General features: G+C 42.2%; 2 protein-coding genes across 2 annotated transcripts; one reads left to right on the forward strand and one right to left on the reverse strand.

The window, feature by feature from the left end:
* The first annotated feature begins 588 nt into the window (after window positions 1-588).
* Window positions 589-3,581, forward strand: LOC144285246 (olfactory receptor-like protein DTMT). Its single transcript, XM_077850412.1, has one exon. The coding sequence runs from the start codon at window positions 2,477-2,479 to the stop codon at window positions 3,422-3,424; it is 948 nt and encodes a 315-aa protein (XP_077706538.1). The 5' UTR covers window positions 589-2,476; the 3' UTR covers window positions 3,425-3,581.
* A 4,862-nt stretch (window positions 3,582-8,443) lies between these two features.
* On the reverse strand, window positions 8,444-9,666 carry OR1R1 (olfactory receptor family 1 subfamily R member 1). The gene has a single exon (XM_077850413.1). It carries the CDS (start codon window positions 9,657-9,659, stop codon window positions 8,715-8,717), a length of 945 nt encoding a protein of 314 aa, XP_077706539.1. The 5' UTR covers window positions 9,660-9,666; the 3' UTR covers window positions 8,444-8,714.
* Between the last annotated feature and the right edge of the window lie 12,804 nt (window positions 9,667-22,470).

A 22,470-nucleotide genomic window follows, 5' to 3' on the forward strand; every position in this document is an offset into this window, starting at 1 on the left:
TGAACTTCCTTTACTTTTAAAAAGCTCCAGATCCTCTCACCTCTGAGGTTTTCCATATACTATTTCCTCTCTAGATACTTTCATTTCCTTTTAAAAAAGGATTCTGCTTAAACTTCATTAAAAAAGCATGTCCTCTCTTGACACGCTAGGATAAGGCTAGGTGTCCTTAATATACACTCTTATCACATCTTTGATTTTTCCTATGATAACATTTGTAATGCCTTATGGCAATTTGTTTAGTTGCCATGTCTATGAGCTAGACTATATGGTCTTTGAGGGCAGGAACCATGTCTACCTTGGCCACAGTTTTTCCCACAGTCATGGACACAGTGCCTTGCACATGGTAGGTACCCAGTAAATATTTATAGAAGGAATGCATTAATGAACTAATAGATTAAGTATTTCCTGGGTGAGTCAATCGACACAATGCTTGCTCTCATGGAGCTTAATTAAAGACCACTGGAGAAGGTTGGTATATATGGAAGCAATCATTGGGCAATATATAACAGTGGTAACGAAGTGCTACAGTATTTGATGCTGACAACTGTTGTAGAAGGCCAGATATTGCAGAAGGTAAGAGAAGGGAGATAAGCATGGCCTGTAATGGGTGGGGAAAGCTTTCTTGAGAAGATGCGACTTAAAGTAAACCCAGAATTCTGTCTCAGGACATGACTTATTCAGAAATGTACAGGAATAAGGGTGGAGGCAAGTAGTGTGTTTGTTACTAATGAGTTTCTTTGGGATCCACGGATCCCAGGGGTCAGAGTATTGTAGAAGAGAGGAGTCACAAGACAATGGTAGGGACTCCAGCTGAACACGCATGATGGGGAAGTAACAAATATGAAGAAGGCTTTGGAGCCACACTGAGACAAGCTGGGTAAGCTGGGAAGGGGTTCAGAAGAAGTAGTTACTCTGAAATCTCCTTTGGCAGATTAAATTAAGATTCCGTAATTCTATAGTACAACTCTTGCAGGATAGTTTAGAAGTCATCAGCCTCATTGTTTTCCTCTTTCAACAGTGATTCACCTCTCTGAGTGTAACTGGGAGTCACCAGCGCTATTAACAGGAACAAATAAATTGTGTGTTTGTGGAGAACTTCATACTTTGCAAGTATCAATCATTCCAAACCCACAATTCTGTGAGACATGTAAGATCCACTGACGGTGAAGTGTAAGGTTGGAAGAATTTGGTAATTTGCCAAGGTCGCAAGCCAGTAAATGATGGAGTCTGACTCCTGTGGGCTCCTGAATATTTTGCTTGGGGGTGCAGTAAACAGAATGTAAGAGACCATTCTGGGAGCCTCTTTCCATGAAGCTAGCTCTCCTCACCCTCCATCAATTTATCCTAATATTAGTATCTTTATCTAGGGATAGATTCGACTCATGATTTGAAAGGACATTCTCACTATTTGGGTTGTAAATGTCTGTCCTTTCTGGACCAGTAGTTTCTTCTATCCCACAGAACTCCTTCCATTTTCTCTACTTGCACTGACTGAGGTGCTGTGCTCATGGGTGGTGGTGCAGGGTGGTGGAGATGAGGATAGCGGTACTTGGGAAAATACTGCAACCTCACAGAACTTAATGATAACAGTGGTAAGTCTTACCAATGCCACACTTTATCCTGACTTCCTTTGAATAAATTAGGTACTGTTGTGTTCCTATTAAGATATTAGGAAACTGACTAAGGGAGGTTAAATTTTTTGGCCGAGGTCATGGTGCAGGTATGGGTGTATAAGTTGATCCCAGGATGACTGGCTCAAGGGCCCGGCACTTAAATGCTATGTATGCACACTGGGGTCTTCCCAATCTCAGCCGCTTCTCCTGCTGTCCATCTCATTCCTACTCCCTTCTAACTCTTGCTTGTCCAGCTAATGTCCCTGGGTCAGTCAAGTCTTAAAAGGGAAAAGAGACAAGACTTTCACATGGGTTGGGATAGTATTAATCTAGGTAACAAAGAAATTAGAATGGAGGAGGCATTTTTCTGGTAGTTCAGTGTAGGAATTGGATCTGAAGTTCTAGGGTCTGGGTTCTAGTGCTTGCCAATGATAGAGAATCTGCAGCAACTCGGACCTTTGTGTCATTCTGCAGTTTGGGGAAATGCTCACTGTTCTCAGTGGCCCCCAGCCTGAGGCAGATGCAGAACATGGGCTCAGGTCAGTTTTGGCTCATCATCTCCCTTCCTGCACCACTGAGGTGGGTGGCTGAGGGGATGTATAAGCTGGGTGGACAGACAAATAGATGGGCTTTTCTTTAGAGTAGGAGTGTTGGATGCAGATCAAGAGAAGGATTCAGCTCCTGATGGGTATGTGGTGATAGAGCCCCACTTGGTTTGCACACTCCTTGCTCCTTGTACTATTAAGTTGGTGGAGAGGCAGCTCAGGCATATGTGTGTGTGTGTGTGTGCGTGTCTGTCCGTCTTTGTGTGTGTATTAATGCTTTCATATAAATTAATCTTAAAAAGGTAGAACAGAAACAACATGAAAATGGGCAACCGAACTGTCATCTCAGAATTCATCCTGCTGGGCCTGCCCATTGATCCAGATCAGCGAGACCTGTTCTACGCCCTGTTCCTGGCCATGTATGTTACCACCGTCCTGGGGAACCTACTCATCATTGTCCTCATTCACCTGGACTCGCACCTCCACACACCCATGTATTTGTTTCTCAGCAATTTATCCTTCTCTGACCTCTGCTTCTCTTCTGTCACAATGCCCAAATTCCTGCAGAACATGCAGAGTCAAGTCCCGTCCATCCCCTATGCTGGCTGCCTGACCCAAATGTACTTCTTCCTGCTTTTTGCAGACCTGGAGAGCTTCCTCCTGGTGGCCATGGCCTATGACCGCTATGTGGCCATCTGCTTCCCCCTGCACTACACCACCATCATGAGCCCCAAGCTCTGTTTCTCCTTGTTGATGCTGTCCTGGGTGCTGACCACTTTTATCTCTCTTTTGCACACCCTACTCATGGCTCGGCTATCTTTCTGTGCTGATAATGTGATCCCTCACTTTTTCTGTGACATGTCAGCTCTGCTAAAGTTGGCCTGCTCTGACATTCAGATAAATGAAATGGTGATATTTGTCTTGGGAGGGCTCATCATTTTTGTTCCGTTTCTGTTGATCTCTTTATCCTATGCATGGATTGTGTCCTCCATCCTCAAAGTCCCTTCTGCTAGGGGCATCTGCAAGGCCTTCTCCACCTGTGGCTCCCACCTCTCAGTGGTGTCTCTCTTCTATGGGACAATCATTGGTCTCTACTTGTGCCCCTCAGCTAATAATTCTACCGTTAAGGAGACTATCATGGCTGTTATGTACACTGTGATTACCCCCATGCTGAATCCCTTTATTTACAGCCTGAGGAATCAGGACATAAAAGGAGGCTTGGGAAGAGTCTTTTCAAAGTGGACAATTCAGCTTTCTTTGGGATAGGGACTTGTAGCTAAATAGTGAAAGGGAATAAAGGGGAAAGGAGAGAAAATGAGTGGAAAATTTCAGAGAGGGTGGCTCCTAACTCTGGGAAATTAACAAGTGGTGGTGGAAAGGGAGGTGGGCGGGAGGTTGGGGTGACTGGGTGATGGGTACTGAGCAGGGCATTTGCCGGGATGAGCCCTAGGTGTTATGCTATATGTTGGCAAATTGAACACCAATAAAAAAATAAAGATTAAAGTATGTTTTCAAACAGTAGGTGTAATATTGACAATGAATAGTATTCTGTAAAGTCTAGTAGTACCCAAGCTAATACTGCCCTAATAGCACTTCCAGAGGGTTTTCCCACATGTCACTAGGGGTTGGTCCATCGTGCCTCTTGGGCTTACCCGGTTTCTGGGGGTGACGTAGCACAAGGACTGACACATAGTGTACACTTAGTAATTATTTTTCAAATTTGAATAAATACTACTTAACCTTAGTGTTTACTGCACACAAAAATGCATAGTAGTTGCTAATTCTCTAAGAAATAAATCCAAATTTCTCAGCCATTTCACTGCTTTGCTTCGCCAAACATATTTATTCCATGAAGAATATCTCCCAATTTACGTACATCGTTTTGTAATTTTTCACTCTCCAAGGATCATCATTTCTTCCCTTGCTAACCTATTCAGTTCTTAATTTTTCATTTTAGGTGTTGGTTGAGTCACCTCTTTAATTACCACACTCTACAATTTCTTTTCCCTTTGATTTACCAACCACTTATCAGTTACTAACAGATTACATCTTTTGATAATATCTATATTTTGGAATATAATTTGTATTTTGAATTAAAATCATATGATATGGAATGAACTGTGTGATTCTGTTATGAATTGTTTGACTTATGGGCAGTAAATGGTGGCCCATATATAGACTAAGGTAGCACAAATAATGACAGAAGGATTAGAATCTATTTATGAGTCCTAAGTAGAATTTTTTCCTCCTAAATATTATGCTAAAATTATGTGATGCTTTCTTTGTTTGCTTTTTTTTCTTATGAAGTAAATTATAAGTGTCTTGAAGACAGGTGCTCTCTCATTTCTTCAGTGATGAGTTCAGTGCCTTGTATTTGCTAGATGTAGAATAATAATTGATTTTATTTCAATATATTATCATATGTTTCTTGAAATTGTGTGCCTTAAAAACATCTCATCTATTAAAAGAAGTCTTCATAATAATGCCAATTTTGATCTCATTTCTTCTTCAAAAAATTTTATTGATTACAAAAAGAATACATTCTCATTGAAAATTATCCAAACAATAAAGAAATAAATAAAGTGAGAATGTGAGGGTCCCCCAAAGTTCTGCTCTCCCTTATGAAGGCAGTTAAAAGTTGAGGAATATTCTATGTGCATAGAATATTTCTATGTATAGACCAACTTTACATGTAATGAGTATGACTAAATTATATATACCATTTTTCATGTTGTTATATAAAATATATTTTAATTCATCATTTCATATAAAGACATAGAATCCTTTTAGAATCTGTATAGTCTTTTGTTGAATGGATGCATTTGCCATAATTTATTTAAATAATCTGGGTTGTTTTCAGTTTTTTATTATTTTGAACAATACTTTGACTTTATTATTTCCTGGTCCATATGTTTTCTGTTTTTTTAAAATAAGATTTTATTTATTTATTCATGAGGTGGGGGGCAGAGAGTATCTTTAGCTAGGGATGGGGCAGAGAGGCAGAGACATAGGCAGAGGGAGAAGCAGGCTTCATGTAGGGAGCCTGACATGGAACTCGATCCCAGGATTCCAGGATCATACCCTGAGCCGAAGGCAGACACTCAACCACCGAGCCACCCAGGCATCCCAGGTCCATATGTTTTCTTGTGAACTTGTTCTTTGTTTCTAAGAACACATTCTTAGAAATGGTTGTTATTACATCAAGAACATGTTATAGTTGGATAGAAGTTGCCAAATTGACTCCAAGGAATTCTGCTAAGGTAAACTCTTTCCAAAAGTGAATAAGCAAGGCTGTTTCTTTACATGTTACCAAAACTGGATTTTTTGTTCCCCAAATATTTATCAACCTGATATCAAAATAAGAGATTTTACTATTTTTAAAAAAAGATTTATTTATTTGAGAGAAAGAAAGAAAGAACAAAAGAAAGAAAGAAAGAAAACTCATGATCTGGGGAAAGGGCAGAGGGGAAAAAAATCTCCAGCAGACTCCCTACTGAGTGTGGAGCCCAAAGCAGGGGCTCATTCTCACAACCTTGAGTTCATGATCTGAGCCAAATCAAGAGCTGGACACCTGACTGACTGAAACACCCAGGTGCCCCAAAATTTTTACAATTTTTAAATTGAATTTCTCTCTCTCTATATATATATCAGTGAGGTCAAACATCTGATTAGCCACTGTTCCTTTGGCATGTTATTTGTGCGTGTCCTTTGCCTTAAGTCAATTTTCTTTTTTCTTATGATACCACTTTATCTATCTTGTAAGCCACATTTCCCTCCGTCTGTTATTCAACTTCTGACTTTGGTAGTGATGTGTTTTTTCCTTACTAGGATCAAAAACTTCAAAGTAGACAAATAAGTGGATTTTTACTTCATGATAATGTTTTTTTTCTTTGACATGCTTGAAAAGGGCTTTTCTATCCAATAATAATAATAAATAATAACAACAATTATTATTATATTACTAGTTATTGTGCAGTTTTAGTTTCCACATCACCTTTGATCAATCCAAAATTTTGTTTAAGGGCATCTGCCTCTTTTCTCTTCCCCCCTTCCTCAGCAGGTGAGTTGTCTTCACCTTTATGGATGTGAAAAACTGCCTTTACAATGTCCTAAGTACTCATGTATACCTTTTTATTATATTATTATTACTTCATTTTGGACTGCTATGTTGGTGTCATCCTATTTATAACAGTGAATTTTAAGTAAGGTGTGATAAGCCCTCCTCTATATTCTTCTCTTCCAAAACTCTCCTGACACATTTATCCTTTCAGATACGCTTTAGATCTATTTTGTTAAATTCCAATAAAAAATCTGTTGGTAAATTAACTGGAGTTACAGTGAATTATTACATTGACTTAGGAATTAGAGTGGGCTATTTATACAGTAGTCTTACAAACTATAAATAACAAATATCTTTCTATTCACTCAAGTTTTCATTTAACAATTGAATTCTGTAAACTGCTTAATTTGTTTTTTTTTCTGTAGACATAGCTCCTAACATCCTTTTTTTATAAATTTATTTTTTATTGGTGTTCAATTTGTCAACATATAGAATAACATCCAGTGCTCATCCCGTCAAGTGCCCACCTCAGTGCCCGTCACCCAGTCACCCCCATCCCCCGCCCACCTCCCCTTCCACCACCCCTAGTTCGTTTCCCAGAGTTAGGAGTCTCTCATGTTCTGTCTCCCTTTCTGATATTTCCCACTCATTTTTTCTCCTTTCTAAACTTCTTAATTTGGTATATTACTGTATATTACTTTCTACATTTAGTCATAGGTATTTTACACTTAAAAAACTGTTGAGGGGGTCGCTATTGTATTTTTAGAGAAGTAATTTTTTTGTACATAGAGGAGTTACTGTTTTGTATAATAATTTTACAGTAGTCCACCTTATTAAATTTCTTAGGATTTTCACTTAAATATCTTTAGTACTAAAGATACACAATCAAAGCTAACATCAGTATTGATAAGTATGCATATTTTTTCAAATACTTAGTTCTGTTATTTCTCTTTTCTAATTGCATTGAATACCATTTCAAGAATAATGTAAAATAATAGTGATTCTAAGGAGAGTTCAGATATTAGTGTGAGGCCCTGCTCTTTATCCTTCAATAACCAAGTAGAGGGGATTATAGAACCTTCAAATAGGTTGGACATTGGAGGGCATAGTGACTTTCCCAACTAGTTTGGTAGTACTCTGGGAGAAGGCACTTTGCAGAAAGGCCCACGACTATGTGGGGGCAGTCATATCATGACAGCACTGGTCTAGGGAAGAGTCTCGAAAATTCTGCTTCTACCTCAACATGCACACAAATGTGAATCTTCTCAACTGTGTTGGGCCATGAAGATCTGAAAAGTTCTTACACACGTTGGTGGAGTCCAGATGAAGCTGAGAGCTAATGTGTGTCTCCTAAGGCTATCAGGACAATGAGTGAGAAGACCATGTAGCAGCAGCTCAAGTCAGAGCCCAGAACTAGATAGAAGACATAGCTGATTCTAACAGAATTGGTTTCTCTGAGCCTGTTTCCTCTTTTGTGCAATGAGAATAATAATAATATATTCCTCCTGGAATCTTGTAAGGTTTAAAGGGAACATATTGTAGAGCACCTAATACAGTACCTAGCACATAGTAAGTCCTTACTAAATGTTATCTTTTATTATTTTTATTAAAAGGATATCATTCACTATTGTAATAATGAGACACTGGGAAATCCTATCTATCAATAAAAGAATATTAAACTGTGGAATATCACAGAATAGGGTTCTATACCATGAAGATAAAAATGAAGAATTTCTATTTGTAGGGATAAGAAAAGATCTTCTAGCCTATTATTTCATGAAAAGGAAAAGCGCAGAATAATAGAGAGTGATACTATTTATGTGTCAAAATCGGAGAGAGAAAGGTAGAAGAGGTATTGAGCTGGTAACTGGGATGGGAGTGGAGGTTGGATTGAGTGACAGTCAAGGAGAATTTTATCTTTATTTCTATTTTTGAGTTCCTGCCATGAAAATGGTGGATATATTATCTAGGGAACAGAATTTTAAAAAATTTTATAAAAACTAGATCTTTTCCGAAGTTTCCAGAAAAGCAGTCTGAAAAGGGTGTGGTCTATACTGTAGCACACTCTCCCCCTAAAAAACAAACAGACAGACAGACAGACAGACAGACAAAACCTCTTTGAAATCCTTGTTACATCTACACTGCTTCTCTGGCTTCTTCTCCATCCACTGTGTTGCTGCTGGCCACACTCCTTCCTCTTCCTCTCCAGAGGCTACCAGGCTTATTCCCCAGTCCCCTGCTTGTTCCAAAATTTAAGAGTAACCTGTATTTCAAACGTTCAGACAATGCAGAAATGAAGTTAGCTTATTGCTATGTACCCATCCCTGTAAAATAAGCACAGTTACCTTTGCTTCAGGCCTAATTTCTTAATTTATCCAGAAATAAGCCGCTGTAGGATCCAAAATGCTAGTAGTGCTGTGCAAAGCCAGAAGAAGGGGCAGAGGTTCTTTTGTAATCGTTCTTATCATGGAAACGCCAGTGAATCAGGACCCGCCCTCACAAGTCTTGGGACGCAGCCCTCCACCCGAGTCCCCTTTTCAGGGCGCCCTTGACCTCCCTGTTGCGAAGGCTGTAGATGAAAGGGTTCAAGGTGGGTGTGAGCACCGCATAGACCACGCTGGCCAGGCGGTCGTAGCGCGCTGAGTAGGCGGACGAGGGCCGGAAGTAGACGGAAAGGACAGAGCCGAAGAAGAGCGACACCACCACCAGGTGGGCCCCGCAGGTGGAGAAGGCGCGGCGCCGGCCCCCGGCCGACCGCAGTCCCAGCACCGCGCCGAGGATGCGCGCGTAGGAGAGCGACACGAGGAGCAGCGGGGTGAGCACCACGGCCAGGCCCTCGGAGAAGACGGCAGTCTCCGCGGCCGCCGTGTCCGAGGTCGCCAAGCTCAGCATCACCGTCATGTCGCAGAAGAAGTGGCGCACGGCGGCGGGGCGCGGGTAGGAGAGCGCGGAGATGAGCAGCGTGTGCAGCAGCGAGTGCAGGTGGGCCACCGCCCAGGACGCGGCCACCAGCGCGGCGCAGCGCCCCGGCGTCAGCACCGCCCGGTAGTGCAGCGGCCGGCAGACGGCCACCGCGCGGTCGTAGGCCATGGCTGCCAGCAGGTAGCTCTCCGTGATGCCCAGGGCCACGAAGAAGTACATCTGGGCAAAGCATCCCTGGAAGGACACGGCCTGGCCCGGGTGGAGCAGGCCGGCCAGCAGCCTGGGGAGCGTGACGCTAGCGAAGCACACGTCCACGAGGCTTAGGTGGCCCAAGAAGTAGTACATGGGGCAGCGGAGGGCCTCATCCCACCTCACCACCACCACCATGGTCAGGTTGCCCAGCGCGTTGAGCAAGTAGACACCGAGGAAAAGCAGGAAGAGCAGCGGGTGGACGTCGGCTCCATCCAGCAGGCCCAGGAGGAGGAACTCGGCGGCTGCCGTGGCATTGCCCGGGGCCATGGGGCAGCTGGACAGGCGCGGGCGCCACAGACCAGGAGCGGGCCGGGGTCCTGGCACCTCTGGGCAGACGTCCGCGTGGTGGGGTTCCACGTCCTGTTTTTAAATTGCCGCTGAAAAGGCTTGGCGACCACACTGCCCACCCGTTTCATGAAGAAAGGGGATTCCAGAAGGTAGTGGGTAGTTTCAAGCTTGGAGTGGATCAAATCTGATTTTGAGACCTGTCTCTACCACTGGGCCGGGTGCGACCTCTCTGAGCCTCAGTTTCTTCTTCTTTCACTGGGGGAGATCCTAACAGCTACCTACCCCTGGGGTGGGTTGTGAAGCTAAAGCAGATAAGAACTTTAAAATACTTAGCACAGCACCCAGCATACAAAACTGCTACCTGTCTACCTATCTGCCATCTATGTGCTTACCATGCACATCATTTGCTTAGTCAAACAAGAGGTTGGGGCAGAACTGGGACCCAGATCATCTGAATACCAGCTGAAGTTTCTTCATAAAACACCCTATAGCATTCGCCATTCATTTATTCACCACACATTGTGTGTTAACTCAGGGATTATTAAGCTTTTCCGTCAAGGATCTTAGAATAAACTCTTCAGGCTTGTGGACCACGGTCTCTATTGCAAGTAATCAGCTCTGCCATTGCAGCATGAAAAAGGCCTTTGATGGTATATAAATGAATGGCTATGGCTATGTTCCAATAAAATTTCATTTACAAAAGAGGAAAAGGGGGGCAGATTTGGTCTGTAAGACATAGTTTGCTGACCCTTGTGCTATGGGGAACAGGGTAAGTCTTAGCTTTTGCCTACAGTTTGACCTAGGGCAGCTGGCGGTGTTTCATAGTTTATTAATTTTATGAACCACATGGGAGTAAATTATTCTGCTGGAGGAGTCTGGGAAGAATTTAAAGAAGAGATGGGATTTGAACTGGGTCTTAGAGAATGAATAGGGGTTTATCCTACAGACATGTTATGGGTGTTTATGTGTATGTGTGTGTGTGGGGGGGCATCCAGACAAGGGAAAGAGTTTGTATGGAGTTGTTGTTGGTAGAGGAGGCATGGGATGAAGAAGGTAAAATTCACTTATGATACTGGGGCAAGGTTTGTCTTTGCTCTGACCTCAACGGACAGAAAACTTCAAAGTTTCTCAGTTAACCAAGTGACTTCAATAACCTCAGAAACAAGGCACTGGTTTTGTCCCCCCCTCAATCTCTTCCTTGAAACACATTTTCTCCCACTGTTCCAAAGTTTCTATAAATGTTCCATTACTAGCCTCGTCTATCCCCCGCAGGAAAGAGTGCCCGGCTTTGGCGAGATCCCAGAGACTAGACTTAGCAAGTTCTTAGCAGGGAGGCCCTGTGTTTGTTCCATCTTGCCAGTGACCTATGCATAAAAATTCACCCAATAAGTATTTGTTGAACGAAACTTTTTAAAGAGCAATGAGAGATAAAAGGGGGAAGGGAAGGTGAAAGAGAGGAGGGAATGGGCAAACTGCAGGGTCTGCTCTTGTTGCCTCCCAGGAGAAGCCTCAGATATAGCCTTTTTTTTTTTCCATTTTTCTGCTTTTCTATCACTGTCACCCATTGGCTGTCCCAGGGAGTCATCCACTTATGCCAACTCCATCCTTTTCCCCAGCATAGAGCCAAAGTGTTGAAGAGACAGGGCCTTGGCACCTCTGCCATATATCTCCTTTTGAGGTACAGGATTCTTCTCTGCAGAGCCCCTGACCTTCCCTCCCCACCTCCAGATGGGTGGCTGTGTGATGTAGAGGAAAGGTGACCGGGTTTGCAGAAAGAGCCACCTGGGTTTTAATCTGGATTGGCTTTGTAAACATCAACTCATCTTCATTTCATCTCTACTCTCCTCATCTATAAAATGGAAATATTGATGATTCCTCCCTGCATGGTGATGCCAAGATGAGATGAAATGATGCCAAGTACATATGTACTCAATGTACATATAAGTCTGTAGCAGGTAATGCTTAGTAGATGTTAGTTCCCTTTCCATCAACTTCTGACGCTTTCTCCCTGTTCCCTGAGGTTACTAGAAGCAATCCAGTCTACTGATGGAAGTCTGTAGTTATTTAAAGATGCCTTTCTGAATCTCGGCTGAAACCTGCTTCCTTGTAACTTCTACAAGTTATCACAGTTTTGGCCACTGGGAGTTAAACAACTCATCTCCTTTCTCTGAAGCTCTTCACACAATATTTTAAAAAATCCATTCTAAGTCTACTAAGTATTCTTTCCTCCAGCCCAAAAGCCCCTGGTGCCTTAGATTCCTCCTTATAGGACCTAATTTCCAGGTCCTTTTCCATTCTGATCACCTCTGCTTTGTCATTGTTGTTTCTTAACTGGAATTGGATACAGTGGTCTTGCTGGGGTTGGGCTGTGTGGAGTTACCTGGGGACAGTATAACAGTTCAACTGTACACTTCGCATCTCTCTGTTGAGTATCTGCTTTGGGTCAGGCTTTGTATTGGTCTCTAAGATTATACAAGTAGGTCAGCCATTGTACTTGACCTTATCCATGCACAATAATAAACACTACACTAACTGTATGGGCAAAGCAGGAGTAATTTCCTTTGCTAGGCTGATTCAGGGAAGATTCCAAAGAAGAGGTGAGATTTGAACTGGAATTGGAAGAATAAGGAGGATATCACCAGATAGAGACCTGGGATTGGGAAGGGGATTCAGAGGACAGAATGTGAAGCAGAACGGTGTTTTGTGGGTGGGGAGAGCTGACAATGTGGCTTCTTCCTCCCTTCCACTGTAAGGCCCAGTGGAGTGGGGTAGGGAGGAAGATAGGACCCAAGGCAAGAAGACAGCAGAGGAATGTTGAATTCTCTCACCTGCAGGGGAGCATGCCAGGCTTCAGTACTGTCTGCAGAGTCTGTGGGCTTAGTTCCTTCCTGACCAGAAGTCCCCAGTCTTAAGGACAGATGTATTATCATCCATCTTCACCCAGAGACATTCAGTGTGCTTTCTGTGGTCTAGGACAGCAGCCTTAAAGAGACAGAAAGCCAGAGCTATAAGGGCCCTGGGAATTCTTGGGTCATGCTCTTTCTACTCAGTTTATTGCCCTGCTTCTCTCCCACTGCCCATCAGGTACAGTGCAAATGGCTCAGCCCGGCAGCCAAAGCTTTCCAACTTTGTCCTCTGGTGGTCTCAGCTTCCACTGCTTCCACATGCTTCTCCGTCTCCCCGCTCTAGCCAGGTCAGCAACATCACCATATCTCGTTTACACCTTTCTCACATGCCTTTTCCATGAACTGCTGCTTACCAGAAATGCTCTTCCTACAGTTTCCCAATGCCCAACTCTGGCTCTACCTCCTCTAAGAAGCCCCACCTCCTTTCTTAACTTCTCCAGCCCATGCAAATACCTCTTTCCTCTATCTCTTGTGTCAAATTCCTCCTCTACCCAGCCCCTAAACACTTATGGTGAAGGGAGATAAATCAGCTAAATTTGTATTGGCTCCCCCAGAAAACCTGGCACAGAACTGGTTCTTCTGCATGCAGAGCTGCTGTTGTTGACTCAGAGCCCCTGCCTAAGGCCCAGGCATGGCAGGTGTTGGACTTATTTAAATGAGGTGGAGATACATAGGATGTAGAATCAGAAATCTCATCTCCCAGGCAGCTTGCAGGAAAGATCACCTTTGCAATAAACACTCAGATGCACAAGACTCAGAAGTACACAGAGATATGAACCTGTGCAGAGATGCAGACATATCCTGATAAATCCAGTCACATGGATGTACCAGACACATCCACCAGGACAGGAACAGATACACATGGGCACACATGGACACCTGCTAACAGTCATTTAGACAGAAGTGTAGACAGATACACAGATCGATCCATAGGCATACATACCACATACACGCAAAGACCCAGACCCCTACACCCCAAAATGCCAGAGATGTAGAGACCTCCATGGATTCCTCCAGGCACACAGGAGTCAACATGCAAACACCAACAGCTTCCTCCTTCTCACTCTTGATGAAGGTCTCCATTTGCCTTATCAGAGTGGGGCATGGGCAGTGGCAAACAAGGGAAGCCATCGCTGGCTCCCAGTACTCTCAGTCCTGGGAGATAGTCTCTCTCTTTCTTTCTTTCTTTCTTTCTTTCTTTCTTTCTTTCTTTCTTTCTTTCATTTCTTTCTTGGGAGAGTGAGAGAGCACAAGCTGGATTGGGGTGCAGAAAGGAGAGCGAATCTTAAGCAGGCTCCAAGCCCAGCGCAGAGCCTGATGCAGGGCTCCATCTCATGACCCTGAGATTATGACCTGAGCCAAAATCAAGAATTGAATGCCTAGCCAACTGAGCCACTCTGGTGCCCCTCAGCCCTGGGAATTTCTGTTCAACCCTTTGACCCCAGTCTCTTGCTAGTCAGCCCAGATTCTTCTCTCAGTGACATCCTGAATAGCCTTCTCTTCAACCAGTTGTAACCCAAGAGGAGCCCTTCCCATTCCAACGGCTTGCTCCTTCCTCTGCTTTTTCTGCAAATTCCTCATTCATTTCTCTTTAATAATTTACACAGCAATCTTACCTGTTATATCTACTCTATGCCAGGCAGGTACTTGAGCACCAGGCAGGAAGGGCATTCAGAGCTTTATGAATAAAACACGATCAAAGAGTTAATCTTCCTATCTTGGTATCAGCAACTGGCAATGATTTTAAGATATCACCTAATCCAACAGCCATGTCGCAAATGGAAAGCAAGGCCCAGAGAACACTGTGTCTGAAGTCATTCAGCAACTTGAGGACAGAGCCAAGTATCCGGCTCTGAATCCGGGGCTCTGAACTCTAACTATGGTGTTGTGCACTTCCTCATCTTCTCTGTCACATGTTGACAGGTACTTCTCATTTTCCTCTCTCCCTCTCTCCCTTGATTTAACCCCTTGCCTTTCTGCCATTGATTATTCTGCTCTGTACCAGCAAGTCTCCTGCCTGACCACTTACCTATGTCTTCCACACTGTATACCAGAGGCTGATCTGCTACCAGCAAGGGGAGAGTTAAGGCACATATGCCCTGAAGAAGATTTACCTCAACAGAAGTGAGAGGAGTGGCATGCCGGCTGGGAGCACAGTTTCACTAACTAACCAGGAAACTTCATGAAGGATGGCTTCTGCTCCCACTGGCTTCATGAGGACCCCTCAGCCATCAGCCAGCATGGTGTCTTCTTCCTACCCTTCTAGAAAGACTGAATAAGAGAGAGGGAACCAAAGAACCTGGGAATCCAGAATTGAGAAAGACACCCCTCGGTGTGGTGACCTCCTGTGCTCAGAGGATGCTATCACCCCTCTGCCTCTTTCTAAAAGGGTGTGCTAATGGCCCGAGAGGGACAGGGCTTGTTGACAATCACAGCAAGGACTGTTCTCCCTGGCTGTACATATGCTGACCTGTAACCATCACCCTAAAGCTGTGACCTCACTGTGATTCCTCTGTTAGGAGAGAGCTCTTTCTTCTGACTCTGCCATTAGGAAAGTGACAAGGTGGAGCTGGGGATCTCGATGCCCAGTCTTCCATCCTGGACACCCAAAGCCCTTCCCTGAGCCCCAGGCCCACCTCAGCCCCAGAAGTCCCACCTAACCTAGAAGTCTAGGGAGAGAGGAGGGGTTAAAACCACTGGCAGATTCATCCCAGGACAGCAGGCTCAGGGAGTGCCTGTGGAGCTCCACTTGATGGGCTTCAGGAGTGCTGCCTTCTGTCACCCCACAGCCCTAGTCAGAGATGCTAGGACCTCAGCCCTGCCCAGCTAGAGCCAAGGCAAGAGGATTTCTGCTCCTTGTTCCAAAGCCTTTTGACTGTTCTGTCCTCTGGCCTGACAGCAGCAGCCCTCCTGCATCTGAGGGGCAACTTAATTCCCAGGCTCATCAATTTCTTCTGAGGCAGTAAAACTTGTGGAACTAACTGGTAGCAACGTCTCAGGGGATGAACCTCTCCAGCTCAACTATTCAGTCATTTGAAAACATTGTTCACTGTCCATGGGGTCCTGGCCCCACTGGGCTCTCAGGAGTGTCAGAGCAGTCTCGAAATGAGTGAGGTTCAAGTCCTGATCAGCTGTGGGACTCTGGGCATGTGTCTTCTCTCCTCTGGGCTTGTTTCCTCATCAGCAAATTGAGAGGGATGAATTGATACGGTCTGATGATCCTTTCACGTTAGAGAATGGAACATGTGGATAGTTAACATTCAGATCCAGGGAAGGAGGCTTAGGCGCAGGCAGTGCGATGCTGGGCAGTGTGTGCCAGAGTAGAAGCTGTGCCTGTGGCTTGGGTGTTCAGGGAGTATTTCTGGGAGGAAGTGGGGTTCAAATGGCAGAAGAATGGAAGGATGTGGGTGTGTGGGAGAGCAGTGTGGACAAATCCAGGGACCTGGGGGGCACGGTATATGCAGAGGAGCCACAGGAAACAGAATGGAAGGGAAAGACTGCCTGTACAAATTTCCAGTAGGGAGAGGGTCCATGCATCCACTCCCCGGGTTCTCTGGCTTCATCCTGACCTTAGAGTAAGGCTAGCTGTGAGACAGACCTTGGGGAAGTTACTCAAATTTTCTGTACTTCAGTGTCTCATCTGTAAAATGGGAAAATAATAGAACCTGCTTCATAGGAATGTTATGAGGAACATAAAGCCTTTGCAATAGTGCCCCCCCCACCCCCCGACCCCAGGCCCTCAGCAAACCAAGGCTACATGCTGGCTGTTACTGTATGTTAGGTGTCTTAGGGTTTGTTCTTGTGCCCTTCTGACCTGTATTTTTTTTTAAGAAGGCATCTTGGTCTTTCCATTCCCCTGATAAACATGAAATAACTGTAGCTCAATGATAAAGAGGCACTTTTTCTCATGTTGCTAGTAGTTGTTTCAAATCGATCTGGAGATACTGACCAATGACCTAAGAATATCGTTGTTGTTACAGCATGTGATAATATGTTGTTCTATGTACTGTTCCTGTTGCTTAACAATGCTAACTACTACCACACAATGGAAACACGTTTGCCATGGAAAAATGGCAGTAACTAAATCAAAGGGATTCTTCAGAGACTTGCTAGATATACATTCTTAAGGCATGATTTTCTTTTCTTTTTTTTCAAAAGATTTTATTGTGATAAAATACATATTAAATTTACCACCTTAACCATTTTAAACAACTTCTATAAGCTTCAAGAATAATTAACACAGTGTTAGTTTCATGTGTACAATATAATGATTCAACAATTTTATACATTTCTCAGTACTCATCAAGATCAGTGTATTCTGAATCCCATTTTATCTGTTTCACCCATCCCTCCATCTGTCTCCTCTCCAGCAACCACCAGTTTGTCTTCTGAATTTAATAGTCCGGTTTTTTTGCTTGTCTCTTTTTCTCCTTTGTTCATTCATTTTGTTTCTTAAGTTCCATATATGAATGAAAGCATATGGTATTTTTCTTTCTCTAACTTATTTCACTTAACTTTATACCCTCTAGGTCCATGTATGTTGTTGCAAATGGCAAGATTACATTCTTTTTATGGCTCAGTAATATTCCATTGTACATATATATCATATCTGATTTATTCATTCATCTATCAGTGGATACTTGGGTTGTTACCTATTGTAAATAATGCTGCAATAAACATAGGAGTTCAGACTAAAGGAAGCTATCAACAAAATAAAAGACAACCTAGTGAATAGAAAAAGATATTTGCAAATAATATATCTACTAAAAGGTTGATATCCAAAATATATAATGAACTTACACAACTCAACACACACACAATACAACAACCCAAAATGAATAATCCAGTTAATACATGGGCAGACAACCTGAATAGACCTTTCTCCAAAGAAGACATACAGATGACCAACAGACACATGAAAAGATGCTCAGCATCACTCATCATCAGGGAAATACACATTAAAATCACAGTGAAACATCAACTTTACATTGTCAGAATGGTTAAAATAAAAAACATAAGAAATAACAATTGTTGATGAGGATGTGGAGAAAAAGGAACCATCATACAATGTTGGGGATACATACTGTGGAAAAGAGTATGGAGTTTCCTCAAAAAGTTAAAACTAGAACTACCCTACAATCCAGCAATCCTAGTACTGGATATTTACCTAAAAGAAAATGAAAACACTGATTTGAAAAGACATATGCACTCCTACGTTTATTGCATCTTAACTATGTTTAAGTGTACACGTTAGTGGTATTAAGTACTGTTTTTCCTTTTAATTTATTTTTTCTTAAAAATAAAAAATGTTCTTGTTTACTCACCTCCTTACGTTTAAAATTTCTTTATTTCAATTTCTCCCCTATTCTAAGGGTAATATTTACTTGTTATAACAAATAAAAAATACAGAGATATATAAAGAAAAGAAATCTCTCCTGACTTCCTCTCATATCCCACCTTTATAAGGTAATCAGCTTTGACAGCCAGGTTCCATGCTTTCCTTCTAGGTCATACAAACTTTATCTATCCATCCATCTATCCATCATCCATCTATCCACACACACGCATACATATAAAATTCTTTTAAAATGTATATATTTTTGGGATGCCTGGGTGGCTCAGTGGTTGAGTGTCTGCCTTTGGCTCAGGGTGTGATCCTGGGGTCCTGGGTTCAAATACCACATCTGGCTCCCTGTGGGGAGCCTGCTTCTCACTCTGCCTATGCTTCTGCCTCTCTTTCTGTGTCTCTCATGAATTAATAAATAAAATTTTAAAAATATATACATTTAGTATAAAGAGAAGATAAGTATAAAGAAAATATGTAGAGATATTGGCAAAGGGTTTTATGTTTTAGTAAAGCAAGTATTTTCATTTATTCCCCTCCAACATACACACAATGCTAGGCATTGTGGAAATATAAAAAATTTTCTTTTTCATTTCCAATCACACACTTAAGTTTAAAAAATAAACTACATGGTGTTAATGTTAATAACTGCATGCTCATGATGTGGATATGTCACAAATTATTTAATTGTTATTGTCATTTTGAACAAATTATTAAGAAGGTATATCAACTCGGGCCTTTTTTCTTCCTTGACAATCTCTCAGGACCCTGCAGAGAAAATCCAGGGTCAAAGAGGTGAGCAGTTCTCTAACTCCTGACAAATGTGGAGAAGAAATTCTTCAAGTAAACCTTTTTACTAATCACACTGCCTTCAGCAGTGATGAATGTCCCTTCTCCTCCCTGTGAAATACTATCATGATTTTTAGTATTAGCTGTTTTATTCATTTTGTCTCTGTGAAAACAGAACCTTGTTTTCATCTCTTTTGACTGTTGAGTGCATTTCTCTATAATCACCTGATGTGTAGCTGTGCTCACTGAGCTTAGCTTTATCTGTCTCGTTCCAGCATGGGATAGCCAATTCCAAATCAGTGTCGTGGTCTGACTTCGCCCTTGCACCTGAGAAGTACTAAGCTATAAAATGAGACATTTAATGTTTGCACTTTTTCTTCAGCATAAACCATTGGAAACAAGTTTTATTTTTATTTTAGTTTTTTAAGGTTTTATTTATTAGAGAGAAAGAGAGCACGCAAGTGAGTGAGCACAAGCAGGGGGAACAGAGGAAGAGGAAGAAGCAGACTCCCCACTGAACAGGGAGCTAATGTGGGACTCGATGTGGGGCTTGATCTCAGAACCCCTGATCATGACCTGAGCCAAAGGCAGCTGCTTAATTGACTGAACCACCTCCAGGAGTCTTGGACTCTGGTTGTTAAATTTTCATTGTGAATTCTTTTAAGGACCTTTCATGTGCTGAGAAGTTTATATGCAGCTGGAAATGTTACGGGGCAAGAATTTATATTGAATAATTTATTGTGTTAGAATATACTTTATTTTATTTAAAAAATAAAATTAGCATTGTTGGTTTGGTATTATAATATTGTTAAATTAAGAACATATTTAGTTTGTTATGCATTAACATAAAAGACTTTAAGATGAAGTATACGTATGGTTCTTGGCCAAGAGAACACTAATTTGCAAATGTGGACCAAAAATTTTACATGAATGTTGCAATCTCTACTTTGTTGTCATAAAAAGATTTATTTATTTTTGAGAGAGAGAGAGAGAGAGTGCAGCAGGGAGGGGCAGAGGGGGAGGGAGAGAGTGCCTCAAGCTGTGGGGCTCAATTTCACTACCCTGTGATCACGACCTGAACTGAAACCAAGTTACTCAGTTAATCGATTGTGCCACCTAGGCACTCCTCTTCTTAAGACAATCTTTAGATCTTCTGGCCCAAAAGATTCTAAATAAGTTAAGTCCAACATTTTAGAGTATGTATACCTGCTTCCTGAACTGCTATTTTGTGTGTGGATATGTGTGTGTGTGTGTGTGTGTGTGTGTGTGTGTGTGTTTAGGCTCCACATCCATGGGGCTTGAACACACGACCCTGAGGTCAAGACTGGAGCGGAGATCAAGAGTCTGATGCCTAACTAAGCCAGCCATTGGCTTGAACTGCTATTTTATTTTTTTGAACTGCTATTTTATTTTTTTAAGATTTTATTTATTTATTTGAGAGAGAGCACAAGTTGGGAGGAGGGGCAGAGTGAGAAGCAGACTCCCCACTGAGCAGTCAGCCCAGACCCAGGACTCAGTCCCAGGACCCTGAGATCATAACCTGAGCTGAAGGCACCCACTAAACCAACTGAGCCACTCAGGCACCCGTGAACTGCTATTTTATAGTCACTGGTAACCATACATACAGTAAGGAACATGTATTAGCATCTTTAAAACTCATAGCACAAAGCATACCATCAGGGATAGAAAACATGGAGTATAGAAATCAAGATTTCTTGGAGAGTAGTTCTTTACAGTTAAGAGTCTGTTTCTTGGTTTGCCTCTTCCTCCCCCCATGGTTGTCTATTTTGTTTCTTAATTACACATATGAATGAAATCATGCAGTATTTGTCTTTCTCTGACTTATTTCAGTTAGCATATTATTTATTTTTGTGTGTGGTGTGAAAAAATGGTCCAGTTTTGTACCTCTTTGTGTTGCTGCCCAGTTCCCACTGGGTAGTCTTGCCTGCTTTGTTGAAAATTAATTGACCACATAGTTGTCGGTTTTCTATTCTGTTCCTTTGAAATGTGTGTCTATTTTTTGTGCCAGTGCCATGCTGTTTCGATCACTACAGCTTTGTAATAGAACGTGAAGTCTGGAATTGTTCTGCCTCCAGCTTTGCCTTTCTCTTTCAAGGTTACTTTGGCTATTCAGGGTCTTTTGTGGTTCCATACAAATTTTAGGAATGTTTGTTTCAGCTCTGTGAAAAAATGCTGATGGTATTTTGATAGAGATTGTATTAAATGTGTAGAATGCCTTGGGTAGTAGAGACTCTTTTCAGTTTTTAAAAAGATTTTTAAAATTAATTTATTTGCCCGAGAAAGAGAGAGAGAGAGAGACAGACAGACAGACAGAAAGCACAAGCAAGGGGAGCAGGAGAGGGAGAAGTAGGCTCCCTGCTCAGTGGGAGCAGAGAGCCTATTGTGGGGACTCAACCCAGGACCTTGGGATGGTGACTTGAGCTGAAGGCAGATGCTTAACTGACTGAGCCACCCAGGTGCCCCAGGTCATAAAGACATTGTAACAGTATTTGTTCTTCCAATCCATGAGCATGGAATGTCTTTCCATTTTTTGTACCTTCTTCAATTTCTTTCATGAATGTTTTAGAGTTTTGGAGTACAGGTCTTTCACATCTCCAAAAGGTGAAAGGTTTATTCCTATACTTACGTTTATTCCTAGGTATCTTATTATTTTTGGTCCAATTGTAAAAGGATTGTTTTCTTTTTTTAAGATTTTATTTATTTATGAGAGAGAGAGAGAGAGAGAGAGAGAGAGGCAGAGACACAGGCAGAGGGAGAAACAGGCTGCACGCAGGGAGCCTGACGTGGGACTTGATCTTGGGTCTCCAGGATCACGCCCTGGGCTGAAGGCAGGTGCTAAACCGCTGAGCCACCCGGGCTGCCCAAGGATTGTTTTCTTAATTTGTTTTCCTGCTGCTTCATTTTTGATGTGTAGAAATGCAAGACTGCTATACATTGATTTTATATCCTGTGACTTTACTGAATTTGTGTATCAGTTCTAGCAGGTTTTGGTGGAGTCTTTTCTATATAGAGTATCACGTCATCAGCAAATAGTCAAAGTTTTACTTCCTCCTTACTGATTTGGATGCCTTTTATTTCTTTCTGTTGTCCAATTTCTGTGGCTAGGACTTCCAGTATTATGTTGAATAGAAGCAGAGTGAGTAGTCCTGTTCCTGACCTTAGGGAAAAGCCCTCAATTTTTCCCCATTGAGGATGATATTAGCTGTGGGTTTTTTGTATATGGCCTTTATTATGCTGAGATATGTTCTCTTAAAATTTTGTTAAGAGTTTTTATCATGAATGGCTGTTGTACTTTGTCAAATTCAGTTTCTACATCTGTTGAAGTGATCATATGTTTCCTATCCTTTTATTAATGTGGTGTATCACGTTGATTGATTTGAAAAAACTGAACCACCCTTGCAACCTAGGAATATATCCCACTTGATTGTGGTGAATGATTCTTTTAACGTACTGTTGGGTTCAGTTAGCTAGTATTTCATTGAGAATTTTTGCATCCATGTTTATCAGGGATACTGGCCTGTAGTTCCCTTTTTTAGTGGAATCTTTCCAGTTTTGGTGTTAGGGTGATGCTGGCCTCATAGAATAAATTTGGAAGTTTTCCTTTTCAATTTTTTGGAATAGTTTGAGAAGAATAATTATTAACTCTTCTTTAAATGTTTGGTAGAATTTGACTGTGATGCCATGTGGCCCTGGATTTTGTTGGGAGATGTTTTTTACACATGCACCTTAA

This window comes from Canis aureus, chromosome 16 (genome assembly GCF_053574225.1).
Source record: "Canis aureus isolate CA01 chromosome 16, VMU_Caureus_v.1.0, whole genome shotgun sequence".
NCBI classification, from domain to species: Eukaryota; Metazoa; Chordata; class Mammalia; order Carnivora; family Canidae; genus Canis; species Canis aureus.